The following is a 25,477-nucleotide window of genomic DNA, read 5'->3' on the forward strand; positions in this document are numbered from 1 at the left end:
CGAGGTGGGCAGATCATGAGGTCAGGAGTTCGAGACCATCCTGGCTAGCACGGTGAAACCCCGTCTCTACTAAAAATACAAAAAAATTAGCCAGGTGTGGTGGCGGGCACCTGTGGTCCCAGCTGCTCGGGAGGCTGAGGCAGAATGACGTGAACCCGGGAGGCGGAGCTTGCAGTGAGCCGAGATCACGCCACTGAACCCCAGTCTGGGCGACAGAGTGAGACTCTGTCTCAGAAAAAAAAAAAAAAAAAAAAAAAAAGAATACCCAACTCAGAGATCTACCTGTCCAAGGCAGGTTTTCTTGGCTCTGTCCCTGAATTACAGCTACCTGGTTGCTACAGGAACCTGGGGAAACACACAGGCTGGAGCAGTTGTGACCATTTTTTCAAAGATGCTCTTTCTTCTGGGCTTTGAGTCTTCACTTCAGCTGGGTGTGGGGGAGGTGTGGGGAGTAAATGAAAATTCAGGAGTGGAAGCCAGGTGTGGTGGCTTACCCCTATAACCCCAGCACTTTGGGATGGGTGCTGAGGTAGGCGGATCACCTGAGCTCAGAAATTCGTGACCAGCCTGCCCAACATGGTGAAACCCTGTCTCTACAAAAAATAGAAAAAGTAGCAGGGCATGGTGGTATGCACCTGTGGTCCCAGCTACTCAGGAGGCTGAGGTGGGAGGATCGCTTGAGCCTGGGAGGCGGAGGTTGCAGTGAGCCGAGATTGCACCATTGCACTCCAGCCTGGGTGACAGAGCCAGATCCTGTCTCCAATAAATAAATAAATACATACATACATACATACATACATTCAGGAGTGGGAGGGAGAAAATGAGGGGAAAAATAAGTAAAATACCAAGTCAGAGAGTGCCCCACTGGGCGGATGAGGGGGTGCATTTTGCTCATGTCCTATCACTTAGCCCTCCCCAGACAAGGAAGTCAGCCACAGACTGAGTGACAGACATGGAGGGAAGGTAGAGGTTGGTGCCGTGCGCAGCCAGGAAGAAAAAGGGAGTTGACATTTCTGTTCCTTTGGCTGGCTGCCTGTCGGGAAATCCCGAAGGTCAGAGTTGGGAAGGTGTCTGCATGTAATTAGGACATCCCTCGATGTCATTCACATACCTTCTTCATGATTTGGGGCATATCTGTGTCCCACCTGGATGTGTGTATATATATATATATATATATATATATATAGTTTTTTTTTTTTTGGAGATGGAGTTTCACTCTTGTTGCCCAAGCTGGAGTGCAATGGCATGATCTTGGCTCACTGCCACCTCCGCCTCCTGGGTTCAAGCGATTCTCCTGCCTCAGCCTCCCGAGTAGCTGGGATTATAGGCGCATGCCACCACACCTGGCTCATTTTGTAGCTTAGTAGAGACGGGATTTCACCAAGTTGGTCAGGCTGGTCTCAAACTCCCGACCTCAGGTGATCCGCCTGCCTTGTCCTCCCAAAGTGCTGGGATTATAGGCGTGAGCCACCGCACCTGGCCTCCTGGCTTCCTTCCTCTCTCTCTCTCTCTCTTTCTTTCTTCTCTTTCTCTCCTTCTTTCTCTTTTTTGACGGAATTTCATACTTGTTACCCAGGTTGGAGTGCAATGGCGCGATTTTGGCTCACTGCAACCTCCAGCTCCCAGGTTCAAGTGATTTTCCTGCCTCTGCCTCCCGAGGAGCTGGGATTACAGGCGCCTGCCACCGCACCCAGCTAATTTTTTTTTTTTTTTTTGTATTTTTAGTAGAGACGGGGTTTCACCATGTTGGTCAGGCTGGTCTTGAACTCCTGACCTCAGGTGATCCACCCGCCTCGGCCTCCCAAAGTCCTGGGATTGCAGGTGTGAGCTGCTGCGCCTGGCCAATATTTTTCTAATCAATTATTTTTTACCTAAAATTGATGTCTAAAGGAAATTTTATATGAATATCATATGAAATAACACACCTGTAAAGTCTCAGGTTTAATAGGTTAGTTTTATTTCTTATACACCAACATAAAGACCTATCTATTCAAGGTAAAGCAAATGTTTTTCCAGGTCTCACTTTAAACTGTCTTATAGGAGTAACAGTGACCCAGGGCACTGGTTTTCAGTTTGCTGTTTTCAGAGGTGCCTCTAGTTCCAGAGGGTACTCAGCTCCCCTTTCAACCAGAGAGACTCCCTTTTAATCTAGTTTCTATATTGGGGTTACACATAAGAGTTTATATAACAAAAAATAATTCCACATCTAAAAACACAATAATCCAAAACTGTTCGCCTAGTCCGACCTGCTCACTGTGCTGCCGAGACATAACCAAGGTTAGGGAGGAGAAGTGGCTGTCTTGGGTCACACAGCAGCTAGAAGCCAAGCCCAGCCCACAACCCCAGTCAACAGTCCCCCAATTCTTGCCAGAGACAGAAGTTTTCTCCATCCTTTAAAGAGAAACATTCAGCTTATGGCTGGGAGTTGTAGAAGGTCCATACTGGGGGATGTGGATGGAAAGAGAGGATTGTTGGGAGAGTGGTGGGTTGGCAGCAGGGGGTCCCAGAGCAGCACCCAGGCAGAGCTGAAACAGCCCCTTTAAGTACAGCTGACCCTTTCAAAGGCAGAAAGACCATAGCCTGCAGCGTATTTGCTGCCATTTTTCCTGTTGACACCACTGGTGAGGATGCCTTGGGGAGGAGGAGGCCAGGGTCCTCCCCATGAACGCCCCTCAGCATCCCGGAAGTTATAGAATTATTGCTGCCCCCTGCTCCCCAAAACTCCTGCCTTTTCTTTTCTTTCTTTCTTTTTTTTTTTTTTTTTTTTTGAGACGGAGTCTCGCTGTCGCCCAGGCTGGAGTGCAGTGGGGCAATCTCGGCTCACTGCAGGCTCGGCCCCCTGGGGTTCACGCCATTCTCTTGCCTCAGCCTCCCGAGTAGCTGGGACTACAGGCGCCCGCCACCTCACCTGGCTAATTTTTTGTATTTTTAGTAGAGACGGGGTTTCACCCCGTGTTAGCCAGGATGGTCTCGATCTCCTGACCTCGTGATCTGCCCGCCTCGGCCTCCCAAAGTGCTGGGATTACAGGCGTGAGCCACCGCGCCTGGCAACTCCTGCCTTTTCTTCAGTCTCAACACCCTCCCACCCCTGCCTCCTACCAGTCTTTGTGTTCTCATTTCTGATTTGGTCTGTGGGACCCTCACCCCTCAGTTGGCTCTTGCTTCCAACTGAGAACACCTAGAAACTGTGGGAGCCCCACAACCACCCAGCCAAGGTACAGTCCTCCCAGGAGCGGCTGAACAGGAAAAGTAACCGAATTCCCTTCACCATCCCAGGGACTCCTCCAAAATGGACTATGCCCTGTTGGCCACTTCAAACCCAGCAGCCCTTCCCCATCCCCACTCAGCCCTGCACAGGAGGTGCCAGGAAGTCAACACCAGGGGAAGAGTGGGCACGAGCAGGCTGAGCCAGGGACCCTTCTACTACCCTGGAAACCTGGGTGAGCCTGGAGTCGTGGAGGGGCCCCAGACTCCTCAGAACATGGCACTTTTCCGTCTCTGCTGAGCGAGCCAGCTGCTGGGATTCATGTCCATCTGCAGCATCTTCATCACCCACTTGTCCCGACGGGCACCTTCAACAAACTCGTTCAGAGACAGCTGGCCTGAGCAAGGGGGAGGAGAGGTGGTCGTGCAGAAGAAGGGGAGACCTGGGTCTGGGGGCAGGAGGAGAGACCTCGCTCCCAGGATGCGCCTACACGTCTTATGCCAACTATCCTGCAGTCTCAGACCCCAAGCTTGCGGCTTGTCAGGTGTCTGAATCTCCAGGAGTCTCCTGCTACCTTTAAGGGGCTTTCTTTGCTGATGAATTGAAGTTTTACTTTTGCGCATGGTACCACGGAAATGCTGGGCGGAGCTGAGAGATCTGGAGGGCTCAAGTGTGTATTCCAAGCCAGCTCTCTCCCCACACAGCCCTGAGGCTGGGCATTGGGCTACAGGGAGGAGAGCCCAAGCAGCCTGAATGGAGGTCTACCCTATGCCTGCTCTTAAACACATTATCCTATTCATTCCTCTCAACCACTATTATTATCCCCATTTTCCAGATGAGGAAATTGAGACTAGGACGAGAAGCTCAATATATCACTCCCTGCCTGACTCCAAAGTCCCTATTCTTTCTATTCTGCGTGCCTGGCCTCCATCAGCAACTCCTGTAGGACTTTTAGTCACTCCTACAAACACGTGCTCATGAGTCCCTTTGTTAGTTCATGCCATCTTCTCCACAGCCTTCTCACAGATGAGGACCCCAGGGTTGGAAGGTGGAGGGCCTTGCCCAAGGACGTGCGGCCAGAAAGTGGCGATGATGCAGACTGGACAGCACTCCCCCCATCTCTGCCCCTCTTACCATCTCCATTCTCATCCACCAGGAGGAAGATCCTGTCCACGACCTCCTCGGGTGTGAGCAGCTGGCCTTGCTCAGTTTGTAGCTCTCGCCGGCAGGCTTTCTTCAGCTGGTAAATTCCCTGCCAAAGAAAACTCAGCTGCATTGACGGGAGACCCTGAAAGCTCCACCTTCACGCCAGTGACCCACATCCCTCAGCACCACTTCCCCAGTGCTGGCTTCCTAGGCTGTGCGTCTTAGGATCACATAATCTGGATCCAGATCAAAACTGACCTGTCCTAAGGCGGTGCTCTCCGAATCCCACTGGCCTAATTCCAGCTGAGTTCCCAGCCTCACACCCGACCTGACCCCAACACCATTTGCATTTCCACTGTGAGCTGCAAAGCCCAAATCCAAAACCTCTAATGAGGGAGGTTTAAGTCACCATGACAGTCTAAATCGCATTCTACACAGGAAGAAATAGAGATACAGAGAAGAAAAAGTGTATCTATATATGTGTGCCTGTATATGTGTAAAACAGAATGATGGGGATACACATGTTCCCTCCTCATGGACTGGAGGGAAAAACCCAGGTTTCTCCTTTGCCCTGTTTCCTCTCCCAGTGAGACTATGTTTGTGAAAGCACCATGTAGTCTGGGCGCTGTGGCTCATGCCTGTAACCCCAGCACTTTGGGAGGCCGAGGCGGGTGGATCATTTGAGGTCAGGAGTTCAAGACCAGCCTGGCCAACATGATGAAATCCTGTCTCTACTAAAAATACAAAAATTAGCTGGGCAAGGTGGTGGGCGCCTGTAATCCCAGCTACTCAGGAGGCTGAGGCAGGAGAATGGCTTGAACCTGGGAGGTAGAGGTCGCAGTGAGCCGAGATTGCGCCACTGAATTCCAGCCTGGGCAACAAAGCGAGACTCTGTCTCAGAATAAAAAAGAGAGAAAGAAAGCACCATGTAAATGAGGAAGAGATGGACACATATGATGGTTCTCCTTAGCTCCCTGAGGACAGAAGCTGTGTCTTATGCACCTCTATGGCCTCACTGCTCAGCCCAGTGCCCAGCATAAAATAGGCCTCATCGACGTGTCCTGGGAGACTGAGGGGTTAAATCCAGCCCCAGCACTTCCTAGGCAGACTAATTTGGGCCGATTACAGAATCTCTATGAAGCAGCTTCTTGCTCTGTGAAATAGGGCTAACGATGCCTGCCTCATAGCGCGGGTCTGGCTAACCCAGGGAACACGCCAGAGTCTGGGATGTACTAGGCACTTCTTTTCTTCCTTAATCATTCTTGCTAATAGAGAATGATTGTTAGTCTTTTAAAAGAAATAACTTCTGATCTTCTTGACTTTTTCTCATGCATTTGTGTTTTCTATTTTATTGATTTCTGCTGTTTATTTTCTTTCTTCTACTATCTTTCGATTTATTTTATTTTATTTTTTTGAGACAGAGTCTTGCTCTGTCGCCAGGCTGGAGTGCAGTGGTGCAATCTCGGCTCACTGCAAGCTCCGCCTCCCGGGTTCAAGCAATTCTCCTGCCTCAGCCTTCCGAGTAGCTGGGACTATAGGTGCCTGCCACCACACCCGGCTAATTTTTTGTATTTTTAGTAGAGACAGGGTTTCACTGTATTAGCCAGAACGGTCTTGATCTCCTGACCTCGTGATCTTCCTGCCTCGGCCTCCCAAAGTGCTGGGATTACAGGCGTGGGCCACCGTGCCCGGCCAAGGGTTTATTTTACCTTTTTTTTTTTTTTTTTAGACAAGGTTTCACTCTGTTGCTCAGGCTGGAGTGCAGTGGCACAATCACAGCTCATCGCAGCCTCGACCTTCCAGGCTCAGGCAATCCTCCCACCTCAGCCTTTGGAGTAGCTGGGACCACAAGTGCGTACCACCACGCCCAGCTAATTTTTTTGTATTTTTTGTAGAGATGGGGTCTTACTATGTTGCCCAGGCTGGTCTTGAACTCCTGGGCTCAAGTGATCCACTCACCTCAGCCTCCCAAAGTGCTGGGGTTACATGTGTCAGTCCCTGTGCCTGGCCTTAATTTACTCTTCCTTTTTTCTAATTTCCTGAGATGGTTTCTTAGATCATTGATTTTCTAATATATAAAGTCTTATTTTCTAATATAGTATGCAATTTCTAAATATTTCCTAAGATATATTTTCTTTTCTTTTCTTTTTTTTTTTTTTGAGACAGGGTCTTACTTTGTTGCCCCAGCTGGAACGCAGTGGCATGATCATAGCTTACTGCAGCCTCCAACTCCTGGCTCAAGCAATCCTCCCACCTCAGTCTCCCAAGTAGCTAGGACTACAGGCATGTACCTCCAAGCCTGGCTAATTTTTAATTTTTTTGTAGAGATGGGGTCTCGCTTTGTTTTCCAGGTTGTTCTTGAACACCTGGGCTCAAGCAATCCTCCCACCTCAGCCTCCCAAAGTGCTGGGATTACAGGAATGAGCCACTGCACCCAGCCTCTGTTTCCAAAATATATGCATTTTAAGTCTTATTTTCTAATATGTATATTTTAAATCTATAAATTTTTCTGCAGGTTCAGCTTTAGCTGCATTCCACAAGTTGTAGTATGTCATGCTTGCATTATTTTCCAATTTAAGATACTTGTCGTGTGTGTGTGTGTGTGTGTGTGTGTGTGTGATCCACAGAGTATGTGGAAGTCTACTGCCTAATTTCCAAACAGATGGGGATTTTCTAATAATCTTTTTTTGATTGATTTCTAGCTTAATTCCACTAGAAATTACACACTCAGAATGAGAACACAGGAAACACACTCAGAATGATTTCAAGGCCTCTTCTTCAGTCCCCGCTGGCCACTTGTGGCCAACCCTCAGAGCTCCAGCAGTGCTCTAGTGCCCAGGCTGCTGGCCCATGGGCAGAGACACTAACCTCCACAATGTTGAGTAGCTCCAGGCGGTCGATGCAGCCATTGCCATCCTTATCATAGATCTTGAATGTCCACTTCAGCTTGTGCTCCAGGGTGCCCCTCAGCACGAGATTCAGAGCTGCCACGTACTCCAGGAAGTCGATGGTGTTGTCCTGCATTAGATGTGGATGCTGCTGAGGGCACAGCCCACCTCCCCAGAGCATAGGCCATTCATCCCTGCAAACACAGGGCTTCTCCTCCTCCTTTTAATCCATGTGGCCTCTGTGTCTTTGCTCAAGTCTTTCTCCACCCTTGGGGTAGAGAACATTCTATCTATCTATCTATCTATCTATCTATCTATCTATCTATCTATCTATCTGTCTATCATCTGTCTATCTATATCATCTATCTATCTCTCTATCTATATCATCTATCTATCTCTCTATCTATCTATCTATCTATCTATCTATCTATCTATCTATCTATCATCTGTCTATTTATTTTTAGAAACAGGGTCTCACTAAGTTACCCAGGCTGGTCTCAAATTCTTGGGCTCAAGTGATCCTCCCTTCTTGGCCTCCCAAAGTGTTTGGATTACAGGCATGAGCCACCACACCCAGCCTAGAGAACATTCTCTTCTCATTTTCTGTGATCACCCAAGCCTACCCATCCTTCAAGGCTGAGCTCAAGGGTCCCCTCCTCCAGGAAGCCTTTATTCTCTGACCTCTTCAGCCATAGTTCTCTCTCCCTCCTCATTCTAACATCCACAGCATCTACTGTCTATTCTACACAGCTTGGGACTTTTTCTGGCATTGTCACTTAACTGTTTCCTAGATTTGTCTTGTTCTCTAGCCATGTTGTATGCTCCTGGGGAAAAGAGAGGGGTTGACATTGCTTGGGTTTCTCCTCCATGCCTAGCACAGTGCCACTTATGGCCAGAGTTGTAAGCCAATAGATATTCATGAATCAATGAGTCAATGATGGACTTGATCTGAATTTGGGACTAAGACAGCTTTGAAGGAGTTAGAAAGCAGAGCCCATGTTGAAATTTTCCTCTGCATTCTCATTCACCCCAAGTCAGAGAGAGGCGGACAGGCAGTGGCTCCAGCCCTACCCACTTCTAGGTCCCAGTGGACATTACACCGAACAACAGGCCTGTGCCTCCAGCCCATCCAGGAAGGGTGGGGGAGCGCAGAGCTCAGGTGCTAATTGGGCAGAGGAAGGGGGAGAGGCACAGTCTACTTCTAAGGTGACTCTCACCAGGAAGCAACAGAACCTTCTTGTAACAGAAATGCGGCAGCAATAATGATTTCTAAAACAGTAAATAAGAAAGAGGATATATTCCTGCTTTCTTCTCCAGATGTGTTTGGGGTGACAGGCTGCTGCTGCCGCTGCTGTTGGTGGCTGCAGTGGGTTAGCTGTGCTAGTGTCTCACTTACAGGTGCTCACTTATTCCAAGGTTGGGAACTCCATTCTCCAAATCAAAAATCTGAGCCATCAGATCCCCCAGGAGTGCCTGTCATTCACATGACTTTGTTATCAGAAATGACACTGATGGCCCAGAGCACTTCTGTCCCACTGGGTCAGGCCACTCAGGAGCCCCAGCCCCAGATCAAGGGGTGCCTGGGTGAACAAGGTTTGAGCAACAAGAGAAAATGGCAGAAAATGAGGGAAACAGCAAGAAGCCTAAGGAAAAACTAAGAAGAAAACAAAACGAGCTTACCTTAGTACCTGAAGTGTTCTATTCATATCTTTTATATAATTCCTATAACTATATGGTCTCCGTACGCCCCATCATATACTTACCTAATTGAGGTCAGATTATATTTATAATTTTGTTTCCTTCATTTTCATGTAACATTTTCTCATGTCTTTAAAATTATTTAAAATGTCAACTTCCATTTTTTTTTTTGGTGGGGAGGGGGTACTGAACATTCCCTTTGTTGAATATATTTCTAATATTTTCCACTAAACAATGAACTTTTTTTTTTGCACGTATACCTTTTCTTACATCTCTGGTATTTCTTTTTTTAGGGTAGACACTTAGCAATGGTTGTCAGTTCTTTAAAAGGCTATTTTCTCAAGTAGTTGTTACTTATTAAGCTTACCACAAATCAATCTTGTGTTTCTTATTTAATGAGAATGAGTTATTATCCCCATTTTATGGATGAGGAGCCTGAGACCCAGAGGTTCCCAGGCCACCCAGCCAGCAAGTGGCAGAGCTTTTCCAGGCATGCATCTCCTCCAGTGCATCACGTCGGAAGAACTTGCAGTCTCCACTTAAGATCTATTTCTGTCCAGCAAATAAGCCTAGTGCTTGGGGGTGCCAAGAGAAGAAAAACAAAAACAAAACCTGAAACCACTCACAAATCCCCACTCTCTAGATCTCCAGAGTCTTCCTCATTCTTTGTCCAGAAGCTTCTATTCCTACAACATCCTCTTTTAACATGATTCAGTTTCCATGACTCCTTGCCTTATATGAGACATATTCCAGAGTGATCTCTAGACAAGTGATCTCATCTGAGAGGTTACTGGAAACCCCAGGACCATTTCTGGGAAACGTCCAGCTGGGACTAATCTCATCTGCTATGCATGGGACCTTGTCAGCTCCAATTACCAACAGAGGCCTGAGAGTGATGGAAATGGCTCTGTCTACTCAGGAATAGGATGGGCGTGTCACCGGCTCTGTGGGATTATCTGCCCTGTTTCTCCTTGAATTGGCCATATTTGTGCACCAGCCCTGACTTCAATGCATGTTATATAAGAATCCTAAATGACATTTGATCTTCACCCTCCCCTTTCTTCCATTCCAGGCGGTCATAGGGCAACCACCAGAGTTGCAAGGGAGAGTGGCAGAGACGAGGTGTTCCTACCTTTTTGTCCCCACCAAACCGGTTTCCATCACCTCACATTTTCACGTGTGAACCAGATCTATAAACACTTTTGATTTGATTTGCTTTAGAAATCTCAGACCGATTGTTCCGAAGTGACACTCCTTGATATAAGGGGGAATGGAGTCAGGTGTAGGTTTGGAGACAAAGACTAAGTGGGAAAGAAGGCTCAGTCCCTGAGAGAGGAACTGAAAAACACTTTCTAGGGAGGCTCTTCCTTATAGTGGAATGCCAACTAATAAATAGAGAAGGGGTGATGGGGTTAGAAAATTATCAACAGATGCCAAAGCCAGTAGAAAATTTGACTGAACAATAGGATATTTACTTAGTCTCAAGATATATCCTTACATGTTGCTTATTAATTACAAAGAAAAAAATAGTAACTTTACAATGTTGAAACATGGCAGATACCACCTTAACCAAGTGATCAAAGTTAACTACGCCAGTCATGGGACAAACTGACGTCTTGTACCCGATGGTATGATGAACCGAGGACACAACATCACATCAGTGGCAATTCTACCAATTTAGACAAATGCCAGTTGTGGGCTGTCCTACAACATAATTCAGCTGCAGTCTTCAAAAATGTCACAGTCAAATAAAAAAGAAAAGCTGAGATTAAAGATTCCAGGTTAAAGAAGACTAAGGTGATACAACAAGTAAATGCAATGTATGATCATACAAAAAAAAAAAAAGAAAAAAAAAAAGAAAAAGGAAGGCCAGGCATGGTGGCTCATGCCTGTAATCCCAACACTTTGGGAGACCGAGGTGGGTGGATCATGAAGTCAAGAGATGGAGACAATCATGGCCAACATGGTGAAACCCCATCTCTACTAAAAATACAAAAATTAGCTGGGCATGGTGGTGCTCGCCTGTAGTCCCAGCTACTGGGGAGGCTGAGGCAGGAGAATCGCTTGAACCTGGGAGGTGGAGGTTGCAGTGAGCCGAGATCACACCACTGCACTACAGCCAGGGCGACAGAGCGAGACTCCAACTCAAAAAAAAAAAAAAAAAAAGAGAAAAGAAAAGAAAAGAAAAAGGAAAAAAGAAAGAAAGCTGGCCGGGTGCAGTGGCTCATGCCTGTAATTCCAGCACTCTGGGAGGCCGAGGTGGGCGAATCACTTCAGGTCAGGAGTTTGACACCAGTCTGGTCAACATGGTGAAACCCCGTTTCTACTAAAAATACAAAAATTAGCCAGGCATGGGAGTGCGCACCTGTAATCCTAGCTACTCAAGAGGATGAGTCATGAGAATTGCTTGAACTCAGGAGGTGGAGATTGCAGTGAGCTGAGATTGTGCCACTGCACTCCAGCCTGGGCAACATGGCGAGACCCCGTCTCTACCAACATAAATAAATAAATAATACAAAAATTAGCAGGCATGGTGGTGCACACCTGTAATCCCAGCTACTTGAGAGGTTGAGGGGGGAGGATCCCTTGAGCCTGGGAAATCAGAGGCTGCAAAGAGCTGAAATCATGCCATTGGGTGACAGAGTGAGACTCTGTCTCAAAAACAAAAAAGAAAATACACACTGAAATACTTAGGGATAAACGGGCATGATATCTATAGATTTCTCTTAAAAAAAAGTATATGTGTAAATTATGTATCATGTATATGTATATATACTTATAGGATACATTACATATATGTATGTATACAGAGAGAGGCAGAATGATAAAGTAAATGATATAAAATGTGAATAACGGGAAATTTGGATAAATTGCATATGGGAGTTACTTGTATCATTCTTATAACTCTTCTGTAAATTTAGAATCATAGCAAAATTAAAAAGTTATTCAAAAAGGAAAAAACATTGATGAACATCATATGCTGATTTATAAGAAGAGATGAGGTATAAGGAGTACAACTATATGCCTAGGGGCTTAATCAGCCCTTTTGGATCTTGAATCATGATCATATTGATTTTTAGATGAATCTGGGGAAGATTGATGGACTTAAATGAGTCTTATTATTTATGACCTGATATATTTGTTTACTTTTCTTACGACATTTAAAAAAAATCAATTATTTTAAAAAGTCATCTTCTCTCTTTAAACAACCTGCCTTCTAGGCAGGAGCACTTAAGACCTTGGGCAAATCGATTCATTCCCTTTTGCCCAGCTTTCTCATCATTTAATTTGGAGTAACAAAAGTCTGCCTCTCCCACCCAGGGTTGCTGCTGACTCAGAGGAGACCTAAGAGAGGCGGAGCGCTGAGAAGTCCGAAACTGGCTCTGTGCCCTGTGGGGTGGTCGATGGGGTTCATCTCTAAGAAGGTTCTGTTGAATTGAAGATGCTGACCTCACCCTCCTGTCCCGGGACAGGCACTGTGGGGATGTGCACTGACTGGTACCAGCGACAGGATGAGACCTGAAGTGGCATTCCCAGTGATTCGGCTTAGAAAGCTAAGTTCTCCATGCACTGAGGAATGGAGAACTGACGCTTTCTTCAGATTAAATTGGTATTTGAGGCAAATCCAGTAGTTTGCAGGATTGCCAGGGCACTGAACTGGATAACCTTAAATAATCAAGGGGTTTTTAACTGAATTGAAATTTAAAATTCAATCCCCTGGTGCATTTACAAGATGTGTTATCTTCTTAGCTGCTAGTGACATTGTGGGCTTAGAGAAACTCTAGTCTGAATGATTTAATGAAACCTTCCAGGACTTGAAGAGCTGAAAGGGGCTTTTGCAGTCATTCGCCCAGTCTCCCAATACATGCAGGAGCCTCCTCCAGCATTCTTGACAGGGAGGATCTGACCAGTCTCAGAAGAACCCCAACAAGAGGGAGCTCATAGCCCATGCTAAGATACCTTGTCTCATTTGGAGCATCTCTTTTGCTCCTAGTGTTTAGAGTGACAGGGGCTCTGGCAGATGCGAAAACCCGGTCATTGGGCTGCAGAGTCTTGGTCAAAAATACACAAAGAGAGGACCTGGACTGTCTGCCAGTCGCCCTTCAGCTCTCAAGAAGAGGACACAGGGAGCATCAGCCGACAGCTAAGAGATGGAGGGAGAGAAGGAGAGACAGAGAAGATGGAAAGGGACAAAAGGAAGAGAAGAGACAGAAGGGTTTGGTGAGTGAGACAGAAAAGGTAAAGAGAGATGGAGTGGAAAGAAGAGCAGAGAAAGAGCCGAGGAGTGGGGAACTGGGAGCTCTCCCTGAGGACACTCGTGGAGGAAGGCGCCAGGTGGACTGGCCACCGGTCCTTCCCTTCAGGGTGCCTTACCCCATTCTTGTCGAAGGCTCGGAACATGCCCTCTACATATTGGGAGGCCTCCTCATCGTCTGTGACCTTGAAGAAGCGCTTAAACTCATGCATAAAGAGTGTGCCGCTGGGGCACTCCATCACGAACTTCTTGTACCACTCCTGGAGCTCCGCCACATCTATCTCGCCAGCTGCCTCCGCCTCCTCCCAGCTAAACTCCTGCCCCATGCTAGCCCTAAGGAGCGTCAGGGAGCAAGGCTCTGTGTCTCCTCCCTGGCTTCTGCTGATGGATCTCTCCAACTAGGGCCCTCTTCCTCCCTTTCCAGGAGGGCTGATCAGCCTCTCCATCATCTCCTGGGTGACTGAACATGATCGGTCGGTGCAGGGGGCAGGTGGCAAGGGAGGTGGGTCCAGGCCAGCTAAGCTGCCCTAAGACTATTAGAAGATTCCCCAGGTGGCCGGGTGCGGTGGCTCATGCCTGTAATCCCAGCACTTTGGGAGGCCGAGGTGAGTGGATCACAAGGTCAGGAGTTCGAGACCAGCCTGGCCAACATGGTGAAATCCTGTCTCTACTAAAAATACAAAAAATTAGCTGGGCATGGTGGTGGGCACCTGTAATCCCAGCTATTCAGGAGGCTGAGGCAGGAGAATCACTTGAACCTGGGAGGCAGAGGTTGCTGTGAGCTGCGATCACACCACTGCACTCCAGCCTGGAGGACAGAGTGAGACTCTGTCTCAAAAAAAAAAAAAAAAAAAAAAAAGGAGATTCCCCAGGAAGTTCTGACCTCCAGCCTAAACTCCTCCAGCCTCACTCCTTCCCTTAGCCTTGTCAACAAAGCAACCAAGCTGGCCCTGGTAGACTCTGAAGAGGTAGAAGGGGAAGAAACTGAGAGGTAAGCAGAGAGACGCAGAGTGAAGAAAGAGTTGGGGTGCCAGGCTGGGATCCTCCCATCTCACTCACTCCCTATCTCTTTAGCTGGGCCTCACATTGCTCCAGGGAGGCCCATCTTGGAGACAGGAGACTCAAGTCCAGAGAGGAAGTGAGATCAAGTCCTAGGCCATAAAACAGAATCCGCTGGTGATCTGGGACTCACTCCTCAGACGGTCTAGTGAAAAGAGGCAGAATCTATGATGGGAAGGGCTCTAGGTGAGCAACTCTCTTCCCAGGCTAACTCAGTCCCTGACGCTCCTTTCCAGATTACACCTTTGATCTTGGGAGCTTTTCACTTTCTGATTTAAACTACAAATGCCTCCCTCCAACCCTTCACACAAGACCTAGGGGTAGTGCCTTTTTCACATTTCCTCCAAAATACTAACATGTGAGAAGGATCTGGGAGCATGGCCTAAAATATCTTTGAAGGCTCTTACTTTTACATTATAGGTCATGTAAAATTTGCTTTTGAACAATTACATATTCATGCTTATTTTAATGTAACATAAAAATGACACCTCCAAGAAATCAAAAGACCTGAGACACACATTTTTCTTTTTCTTTGCTTTTTTTTTTTAATTTCTATTTTTTGAGACAGGGTCTTGCTCTGTCGCCCAGGCTGGAGTGCAGTGGTGCGATCTCGGCTCACTGCAACTTCTGCCTCCGGGTTCAAGTGATTCTTATGCCTCAGCCTCCCGAGCAGCTGGGATTACAGGTGCACACCACAACACCCAGCTATTTTTTCTTCTTTTTTCTTTTCTTTTTTTTTTTTTTTTTATTATACTTTAAGTTCTAGGGTACATGTGCACAACATACAGGTTTGTTACATAGGTATACATGTGCCATGTTGGTTTGATGCACCCAGCAGCCAGCTAATTTTTGTATTTTTAGTAGAGACGGGATTTCATCATGTTGGTCAGGCTGGTTTCAAACTCCTGACCTCAAGTGATCCACCCGCCTTGGTCTCCCAAAGTGCTGGGATTATAGGCATGAGCCACCATGCCCAGTGACACTCACTTTTCTAGAAGACTTCAGAGGCAGCAGTTCCAGTGAATCTGTCCTTAACCTACCCATCCCTCACTGGGTGTTCAGCCTGAATTGTTTTGCACATCTCCAGGCCTGACCTCCTCTCTCACTGTTCTCTGCCTCCAGATGTCACTGAGCTCTGAAAGCTCTTTTAACTTTCTTGCTATTCCTGAAGGAGAAATGTGATTTCTTCTGTCATCCTTTCAAGTGGTGGTGGGTTTTTCTCCCCCACACACACACCTCAAGGTCTAGATAACAGGGCTAGTGTCCTCCTCGCTTCTAACTCTTGCCTCCAAATGGCCTTTTATTTTTTTCTCCCTAAAAAAGGCCAGTCCCTTTGAAGCCACATCTGACTCCTTGCCACTATTTACTTCTCCTCATTGCCGTCATTCACTGGTGACTTCCCTGCTTGTCTCAAAGCATCATGTCAGTCATTTCAGTGACTGTGACCTCCAAGTGGATAAACAGCCCATCCCACACACTGGCCTCAAAGGTACTTGATCTCTTTCTTTTTTCTTTTTTTTTTGAAACAGAGTTTTTGCTCTTTTCACCCAGGCTGGAATGCAGTGGTGCGATCTTGGCTCACTGTGAACTCTGCCTCCCGGGTTCAAGCAATTCTCCTGCCTCAGCCTCCCTAGTAACTGGAATTACAGGTGCCTGCCACCATGCCCGGCCAATTTTTCTATTTTTAGTAGAGATGGGGTTTCACCATGTTGACCAGGCTGGTTTCTAACTCCTGACCTCAGATGATCTGCTCACCTTGGCCTCCCAAAGTGCTGGGATTACAGGCATGAGCCACTGCGCCCGGCCCCAGTGAGATGTGTGGGGGTCACACTGCCCTCTTAGTCTCTAATTGCTGGCAACCTGGCATGGTCCCACATACGTGAGCCACCGGGCCTGGCCTGGTCCTTGATCTCTTTAGTTCCAAAGAGCTTTTCTTCCACCTTACCTAGAACTTCCATTCACTTGTGGTCCCTGAGCCACAAGTGCAGCATCTGGGAGCTTGCTAGAAATGCAATGTCTCAGGCCCCACCTCAGACCTACTGAATCAGGAACTGTGGGCTGGGGCCAGGAGTCTGTGTTTTAACAAGCCCTCCAGGTGCTTCCAATGCGTACTGAAGTTTGAGGATCACCACCCTAGGCCTTGCTGTCACCAATCTCTACTACCTCTGAAACAAACGCTGCCGTCTGTTATCAGCACCCCACCCCTTCCATCTGTTACTGTAATACCTTCACTCCAATAATTCACTAATCTCATTGCGACTTCCAACCTGCTGATCTGTTTTTAACATCTGTCATCTTGCTCATCTCCTCACTCTCCTCCTTATCTTCATTCCATGGCCCAGCATTCTCTCCATTTTGACTTTTGTGCCCCTCTCTCCTCCTAACGCCTCACTTGGCCTGGCCCTGGTTAAGGCTGTCCGCTAACTATGCAGTAACACTTTGCCTACAGTGGGGAGCCTGGACATCATTGGAGGACATCATAAATCATGCTGGCTGTACGCACTTCAGATCATGCCAGCCAATCATACTACATACTCTTCCTGCCGAATTCCCTCTCCCCCTCTCTGAGATGACTATTCCACAGCGCTTCCTGCCCTCAAACCTTCCACTCACTCCAACACTGTCGCACACTTCACAGAGACAGATGAGGCAGTGACTCATCTTCCCACCAGTGTTTACCAACTTCTCTGTATCTGTGCCCACGTCCTCTGCCCCCTTCCGGTCTCAGTGGAAGCAGCATGCCCTTCCCCTTGTCCCTGTCAACACCGCCACTTGTTTCCTAGATCACATCTCTCTTTACCTACTCGAAAGCTTCATTCCCGCAGTTACTCCCTTTCTCTTCTGCAGCCTCCACTCATCCCTCTCTAATGGATCATTCCCGTCAGCATTCAGGTGTGCTGTAATATTGCCTTTATTAAAACAAGACAAAAATCCTTCCTTGACCCCACATTCAGGGCTACATTATGACATTCACGGGCCCCACACGTTTTTGCCTTCATGGGTCATAATACAAATATTGAAAAAATATTAAATAAGTAAATATTAATTATCACTGGTATAAAAAAGAACATAATCTAGACTGGGTGTTTCTTTTAAATTATGATTTTATTTTATTATTATTATTATTATTTTGAGATGAAGTCTCGCTCTGTCACCCAGGCTGGAGTGCAATGGCACGATCTCGGCTCACTGCAACCTCTGCCCCACCGGGTTCAAGTGATTCTCCTGCCTCAGCCTCCCAAGTAGCTGGGATTACAGGCGTACGCCACCATGCCCAGCTTATTTTCTATTTTTAGTAGAGACAGGGTTTCACCATGTTGGTCAGGCTGGTCTTGAACCCCTGACCTCAAGTGATCCACCCACTTTGGCCTCCTAAAGTACTGGGATTACAGGCATGATCCACCGCTCCTGGCTCCGATTTTATTTTAATTAACTAATTTATTTATCCTGAGACAGGGTCTCTGTTGCCCAGGCTGGAGTGCACTGGTGCTATCAGGGCTCGCTACAGCCTCAGCCTCCTGGGCTCAAGCAATCCTCCCGCCTCAGCCTCCTGAGTATTTAGGACTACAGTTGTGCGCCACCATGCTTGGTTAATTTTTTGATATTTAGTAGAGACAAGGTCTCACTATGTTTCCTAGTCTTGAACTCCTGGGTTCAAGTGATCCTCTTGCCTTGGCCTCCCAACTGCTGGGATTATAGGCATGAGCCACCACACTTGGCCTTTATTTTGGTTTTAAAAGAAATTTAAAATATTGGGCCCTAGGCACTGTGTCTACTGGGTAAACTGACCTGCCCACATCCCTCGCCCAGCTATTGTCCTAAATTTTGCTCCCCTTACAACAAAGCCCCTTGTGGCAGATGTATCTTCAGAAAATGGCAGGACGATCATTCTGGCTTCACGCATTCCTCCCATCAAAGGGAGGAGTCTATTATCTTTCTCTTCAACCCAGAGGAAACTTCCTGGCTGCCTTGTTGAAGATAACTGCAGAAATGACACAATGTGACTTCCAGGGCTAGGTCATCAAAAGTGATAGGTTTCCACCAGGCTCTCTTTCTCAGAACTTGCCCTTGGAACCCAGCCACCATGTTGTGAGGAAGCCCAGAGCACATGCAGGGGTTCTGGCTGAAAGCCAGTCTCAACCACCAGACATGGGTGAATGAGCCTTCAGATGACTCCAGCCCCAGCTTCTGAGCTACCCCAGCTAATATCACATGGAGCAGACACTATCCCTGCAGAGTCACTGTTTTAAGCTACTAAGTGTTAAGTGTTTTTTGAGGTAGCAATAGGCAACTGGGAAATTCTCAAACCTATTTTGCATCCTCTTTTTAAATCTCTTATTCTCTCCTCAACTTACTCCACCTGGACGTTCATCCCCATCACTCCACAGAAATGGCTTTTATTGTGGTCACCAATGATCTACTTTTTTTTTTTTTAACCTAACCTGCCACAGATTCATCAGTTCACCAAACTGAGTTCTTTCTCCACTCTACATTTCAAGGACCCACACTCCTCTGATTTCACTCCAGCCTCACTCATTGCTCATTTTCTTTGCTAGCGCCTCTTGCTTTTAACCAAATCTCTAAAAGCTGGGAGCCTTCCAGGCTTGTCTTTAGTACTCTTCCCTTGTTTACCCACACTCGCTCCCTAGATGATCTCATTCATTCCCATGCCATTACACACCATTTACAGGCTGGCAGCTTCCAAATTTATATCTTCAGCCTGGACCTCTCCCAGGAACTCCAGATGCATGTATTCAACTGCCTACTGGACATCTATACTCAGATTGCAAACTTAGCAAGGCCAAAACCAAATTACTGATTTCCTTCCCGAGTTCCACCTTATCTCTTCTCCACCTCAGTAATGGCACTGCCATTTACACTTAGATGAAAACCCAGGAATTATCCTTGAATGCTCTTTCCTTTAGATTTCACTTCAATCTACTAGTAGGTCATTTCATCAGCTCTTCCTGCAAACTATATTCTAAATCAAACCACTTCTCCTCACCTCCATTCCTGACATTCTCGTCCAGACCAGCATCATCTCACCTGGTCCACCGCAGCAGATCCCTAACTGGTCTCCCTGCCCTCTCGTCACTCCTCTTTCACCCAGCAGCCACAGTAGCATACAGCAGATCCTGCCACTCTCCTGCTCAAACTCTCCTTTAGCTTTCCATTTGCTGAGAATAAAATCCACACTCCTCCCCATGCCTATGATGCATTACACGATCTAGTCCCTGCCTACTTCTGTCTTCATGGTCTTCTACACTGCAAACACACCAAACTCCTTCTAGAATCAGTGTGTCTTTGCATGTATTGTTCCTCCTACTTGGACTGCTTTTCCTCCAGATTTTTTTTTTTTTTTTTTTTTTTTTTAGATGGGAGTCTTGCTCTTGTTGCCCAGGCTGGAGCGCAATGGCACAACCTCGGCTCACTGCAACCTCCGCCTCCCAGGTTCAAGCAATTCTCCTGCCTCAGCCTCCCGAGTAGCTGGGACTATAGGCACCCGCCACCACGCCCGGCTAGGTTTTGTGTTTTTAGTAAAGATGGGGTTTCACCGTGTTGGCCAGGCTGGTCTCGAACTCCCGACATCAGGCGATCCACCCATCTCAGCCTCCCAAAGTGCTGGGATTACAGGCATGAGTGACCACACCCGGCTTCTTCCTCCAGATGTTAACACCACTGCCTCCTCCTCAGAGAGAACTTTCCCAACTCCCCCTCAGGTAGCCACTCAAGTAATTCTGATATTATCCCATTTTATTTTCTTCACAGTACTTAACTGCATCTGAAACTATCTTATTTTTTTCTCTACTTATCTGTCTCTCTCACTAAAGTCTATGATCTTTGAGGAGAGCGACTTCACCATATACATTCCAGAATTCCCAGTGTTAAGAATACTGCTTGGCATGTACAGGAAACTCAAATACTTGTTGAGTAACTGAGCAAGGTCCTTGGCACATGGTCAATGCTGAATTAACGTGAGCTATCACTCCTTCATTTTACAAGACCATTCCTCTTTGACTCTGTTTAGTGTCTAGATTAGCATGTATTTGTTGAGATAAAAATGATAATGGGATTTTAGAACTGGAAAAGGCCTTGAAGATTATCTAGCCCATTAATTTCCAATTACCCATCTCAACACACTTTAAGGTAACACATGCCCATCAGCAGCCGTGGCTCTGTAACAGCAGCATCTCAACTGGCTTGGTGTGAAGGTAGTATTATTCCCATCCATCTCTCTTTTTTTAGACAGGGAGACAGGGTCTTGCTGTCACCCAGGCTGGAGTGCAGTGGCGCACTCTCGGTTCACTGCAACCTCCATCTTCCGGGTTCAAGCAATTCTTATGTCTCAGCCTCCTAAGCACCTGGAATGCCCAGCTAATTTTTGTATTTTTAGTGGAGGTGGTGTTTTGCCATGTTGGCCAGGCTCCATCCATCTCTTAACACTTATTATTTAAGCAGCATTGAAGACTGATTAAAGGACAGTATCTCTGACCAAGTTAAGAAATTTTATGAGTGAAATATAACTTGATTTAGCCTCTGGCTGAGGAATTTAAAATTCAATTGGTTTTTCATGTGGGTCAGTTGCCCATGACCTGCCCTATAAATAAATGTCGCTGAGCTACTGAGTTATAAATATATCATTTTAAAGAGGATTAGAAATCCAGCCGGGCATGGTGGCTCACGCCAGTAATCCCAGCGCTTTGGGAGGCTGAGGTGGGTGGATCACTTGAGGTCAGGAGTTTGAGACCAGCCTGGCCAACACGCCGAAACCCCATCTCTACTAAAGATAAAAAAATTAGCTGGGCGTGGTGGCGGGTGCCTGTAATCCCAGCTACTCAGGAAGCTGAGGCACCAGAATCGCCTGAACCTGGGAGGCAGAGGTTGCAGTGAGCCGAGATTGTGCCACTGCACTCCAGCCTGGGCGACAGTCAGACCCTGTCTCAAAAATAAATAAATAAATAAAAATAAAATAAATAAATAAATAAAATAAAGAGGATTAAGAATCCATAGAGAGAAATGAGAGCTTGAAGTGAGTAACAATAGAAAGGATTTAAGGAGGGCAGGGTTAGGAATTGAGCAGGGGATTTGGAAAGAGAGTCCTGGGGATTGCAGGCAGTCAGCCATAAGCCTGGCTCCAGGGGCAAAGATATGCTTAAAAGCGACAAACCCATGTCTTCTGAGCCCTAGTCAGGCTGGACCTGAAGCCCCACTGTGAATCATCTCCATCCGAGTGTTCTTGTGACCGAGTAGGACTCCCCTTGCTGACGCCTAAACTCTTGTGTTGCCCCCTCCCTCAGGACCAGTCTGAGCAGTGGGACCACCTAAATCGTGCCGTGTATCTTGCTTCTTGCCTTAATTCATTAATTTTTCCTCCCAATCAATCACTTTACTTCTAAGCTTTAGACCAAGCTTATCCAATTGGAGGCCCACGGGCTGCATGCGGCCCAGGACGGCTCTGAATGCAGCCCAACACAAATTGGTAAACTTTCTTAAAACATTGTGGGATTTTCTTTCATGATTTCTTTTTTTTTTTAATTAGCTATCGTTAGCGTTAGTGTATTTTATGTGTGGCCCAAGACAATTCTTTCAATGTGGCCCAGGGAAGCCAAAAGATTAGACACCCCTGCTTTAGAGGAAACGAGTACATTTTGGTAACGTGAGAGGTGAACAAACCTGGAATTTAGCTTTGAATATTCTGCATTTAGTATGTGGATATTTGAGTACCTCATAGCCTGCTTACAAATTAGCTTCTAGGGCTGACCCTGTCACTAACAGCTTCATCTGTAAGCTGAAAGGGTGACTGAGTGGGCAAATAACAACTCTCTAAGCCTTGGTTTTCTGTCCTGTAAAATGGGGACAATGCTAAGTATTTTAGTGTGTTAATAAAAATCAAAGGATTTTTGGTTTGTGGCTGGGCGCTGTGGCTCATGCCTATAATCCCAGCACTTTGGGAGGCTGAGGCTGGCAGATTGCTTGAGCTTACGAGTTTGAGACCAGCCTGGGCAACATGGCAAAACCCTGTTTCTACAGAAAAAAAAAAAGAAAGAAAAAAAAAGAAAAATTAGCCGAGTGTGGTGATGTGTGCCTATAGTCCCAGCTACTCAGGGGGCTGAGGTACAGGGATCATTTAAGCCCAGGAGGCGGAGGTTACAGTGAGCCAAGATTGTCACTGCACTCCAGCCTGGGTGATAGAGCCAGAACTGTCTGAAAAACAACCCTAAGGGCTGGGTGTGGTGGCTTATGCCTGTGATCCCAGCACTTTGGGAGGCCGAGGCGGGCAGATCACGAGGTCAGGAGATCGAGACCATCCTGGCTAACAGGATGAAACCCCGTCTCTACTTAAAAATACAAAAAATTAGCCGGGCGTGGTGGCGGGTGCCTGTAGTCCCAGCTACTCGGGAGGCTGAGGCAGGAGAATGGAGTGAACCTGGGAGGCAGGAGAATGGAGTGAACCTGGGAGGCGGAGCTTGCAGTGAGATTGTGCCACCACACTCCAGCATGGGTGATAAAGCGAGACTCCGTCTCAAAAAAACAAAAACAAAAACTCTAAAGTAAATGTTATCCCTACCCTGGAGGTAACCTGAGGTCTTTTCCAGCTGGTTCTTGAACAGTATAGCACACAAGCATCTAAAGTATCATCGGATTGGTACTGCCATTTACTGAATGTCTGTTACCTGCTCAATACTGTGCAAGGTTTTTTATCAGTTATCGAATACTCCAACCTTATTAAGCTGGAGTATTAAATATATGTCACATGTAAGTATGTAGGTATTATTTCCTACAAACTTATTATTACCTTTACTAATGAGTACACTGAGGCCCTGACAGGGTTAAATCTCTTGCCCAAGTTTACGGCAGTCAGTGGGTTTGAACTCTTACCTCTCATGTCTGTCTGACTCCAAAGTCCATGTTTGTTCTATTCTGTTATTCATTAGTCTTGTAATAGAACTAACTTAATAATGTAATGTAAGACAGGGATGGTTGCAGACAACTAGAAATGTTAAGAAACTAGACTAATAATTTAAAATGATTGCTTTATGTATTCACTGTGGCAAGTTTAAATGGTCACAGGGCCAGGAATATATGCCATCCTTTCAAAGCACTGAAACTTGGCACTGAACTAGTTTAGTCTGTCTTACCAGAGATCTGTAGTTATACTAAGACTCTTAGATGAGAACATGATTTTATTTAATATGAAAAAAATATAGGCTGGGCATGATGGCTGATGCCTGTAATCTCAGCATTTTGGGAGGCCAAGGCTGAAGAATCACTTGAGGTCAGGAATTTGAGACCAGCCTTGGCAACAAAGTGAGACCCCCATCTCTACAAAAAGATTAAAAAAGTAGCCATGTATCGTGGTACATGCCTGTGGTTCCAACTACCTGGGAGGCTGAGGCAGGAGGATCATCTGAGCCCAGGAGGTCAAGGCTGCAGTGAGCTGTGTTCATGCCACTGCACTCCAGCCTGGGCGACAAAGCAGGACCCTGACTCCAAAAAATAAAAAAATGAGCTGAGTGTGGTGGTGCACACATTTAGTCTCAGCTACTTGGGAGGCTGTGGTGGGAAGATCCCTTGAGCCCATAAGTTCGATTGTGTAGTGAGCTTTGATCGTACCACTGCACTCCAGCCTGGGCAACAGAACAAGACTCTGTCTCTACAAAAAAAAAAAAAAAGAAAAAGAAAAAGAAAAAAGATCATCTCACTTCCTACCTGCCTTCTGGTTCATTCTATTTTTTTTCTTTTTTTTGAGACGGAGTTTCACTCTTGTTGCCCATGGTGTGATCTTGGCTCATCGCAACCTCTGCCCCCCTGAGTTCAAGGGATTCTCCTGCCTCAGCCTCCCAAGTAGCTGGGATTACAGGCATGCGCCACCACACCCTGCTAATTTTGTATTTTTAGAAGAGACAGGGTTTCTCATATTGGCCAGGCTGGTCTCCAACTCCCAACCTCACATGATCCGCCCGCCTCAGCCTCCCAAAGTGCTGGGATTACAGGCGTGAGCCACCACTCCTGGCCGGTTCATTCTATTTTTTTTTTTTTGCCATTACTTTTAATGGCAAAAACTGCAATTACTTTTGCACCAACATATATTATCAAATCCACTCTTCTCTCACCATCTCCCATACCCACCACGGACAGAAAGTGTGACCCAGGCATTAATTCTAATTTTCAGGATATGCATTTTACTCAGAGGCCTAATTTAAAACCAACAAAAGAAAACCAAAAATCTTCTTAGCCTATCAAGATAGCTATATCCTGATAAGCTAAGAAGTTATTTTGTTTATATCATTTTTTCAGTACTGTACTTCATGCCAAACTTGTTTATATCAAGAAGCGGGCTTCAAATATGCCAAATACTTTTGTCGAAGAAATACTGCTAGTTTTGGGCCAGGCGCAGTGGCTCATGCCTGTAATCCCAGCACTTTGGGAGGCCGAGGCAGGCAGATCACGAGGTCAAGAGATCAAGACCATCCTGGCCAACATGGGGAAACCCCATCTCTACTAAAAATACAAAAATCAGCTGGGCGTGGTGGCACATGCCTGCAGTCCCAGCTACTTGGGAGGCTGAGGCAGGATAATCGCTTGAACCTGGGAGGCAGAGGTTGCGATGAGCCAAGATCGCGCCACTGCACTCCAGACTGGGTGACAGTGCAAGATTCCATCTCAAAAAAAGAAAAAAGAAATACTGCTAGTTTTTCTCACGTGCACGTGTGCACATGTAGTTCATTTGCTTATTTAAGCCGAGGTTTTAACACATAATTGGAAGTCCTAAACTAAGGACTTTGGTTTACATGGAGTGCTATGGTACAATCTCGGCTCACTGCAACATCCACCTCTTGGGTTCAAGCAATCCTCCTGCCTCAGCCTCCCAAGTAGCTGGGATTACAGGCGCTCACCACCATGCCCAGCTAATTTTTGTGTTTTTAATAGAGATGGGGTTTTACCATGTTGGCCAGGCTGGTCTCGAACTCCTGACCTCAGGTGACCCACCCGCCTCAGCCTCTCAAAGTGCTGGGATTACAGGCTTGAGCCTCCACAACCGGCCGGGTCTATGTTTATTTTTAAAGAATTACTTCAGATGAAAATGTGTCATAAATTGCTGCTTTGCTGCACATAGTTACCATTATGTTGCTCATGTTTTATTGACTAGTTCTTGATCTTCAGGTACTTATACCTGGTGTCAGTACGCTTTAGGCATTCATGAATGACAGTCAACAACTGAGC

The 25,477-nt window shown here is 46.5% G+C and overlaps 1 protein-coding gene across 1 annotated transcript; it reads right to left on the reverse strand.

Moving 5' to 3' along the window:
- Positions 1-3,355: 3,355 nt before the first annotated feature.
- Positions 3,356-13,915, reverse strand: GUCA1B (guanylate cyclase activator 1B). Its single transcript, XM_004044014.5, has 4 exons — positions 13,312-13,915; positions 7,220-7,369; positions 4,340-4,457; positions 3,356-3,602 (listed from the first exon to the last, which is right to left on the reverse strand). The coding sequence occupies exons 1-4, from the start codon at positions 13,516-13,518 to the stop codon at positions 3,475-3,477; spliced, it is 603 nt and encodes a 200-aa protein (XP_004044062.1). The 5' UTR covers positions 13,519-13,915; the 3' UTR covers positions 3,356-3,474.
- Positions 13,916-25,477: the final 11,562 nt, after the last annotated feature.

The sequence above is a fragment of the Gorilla gorilla genome, chromosome 5 (assembly GCF_029281585.2).
Source record: "Gorilla gorilla gorilla isolate KB3781 chromosome 5, NHGRI_mGorGor1-v2.1_pri, whole genome shotgun sequence".
In the NCBI taxonomy this organism is placed as follows: Eukaryota; Metazoa; Chordata; class Mammalia; order Primates; family Hominidae; genus Gorilla; species Gorilla gorilla.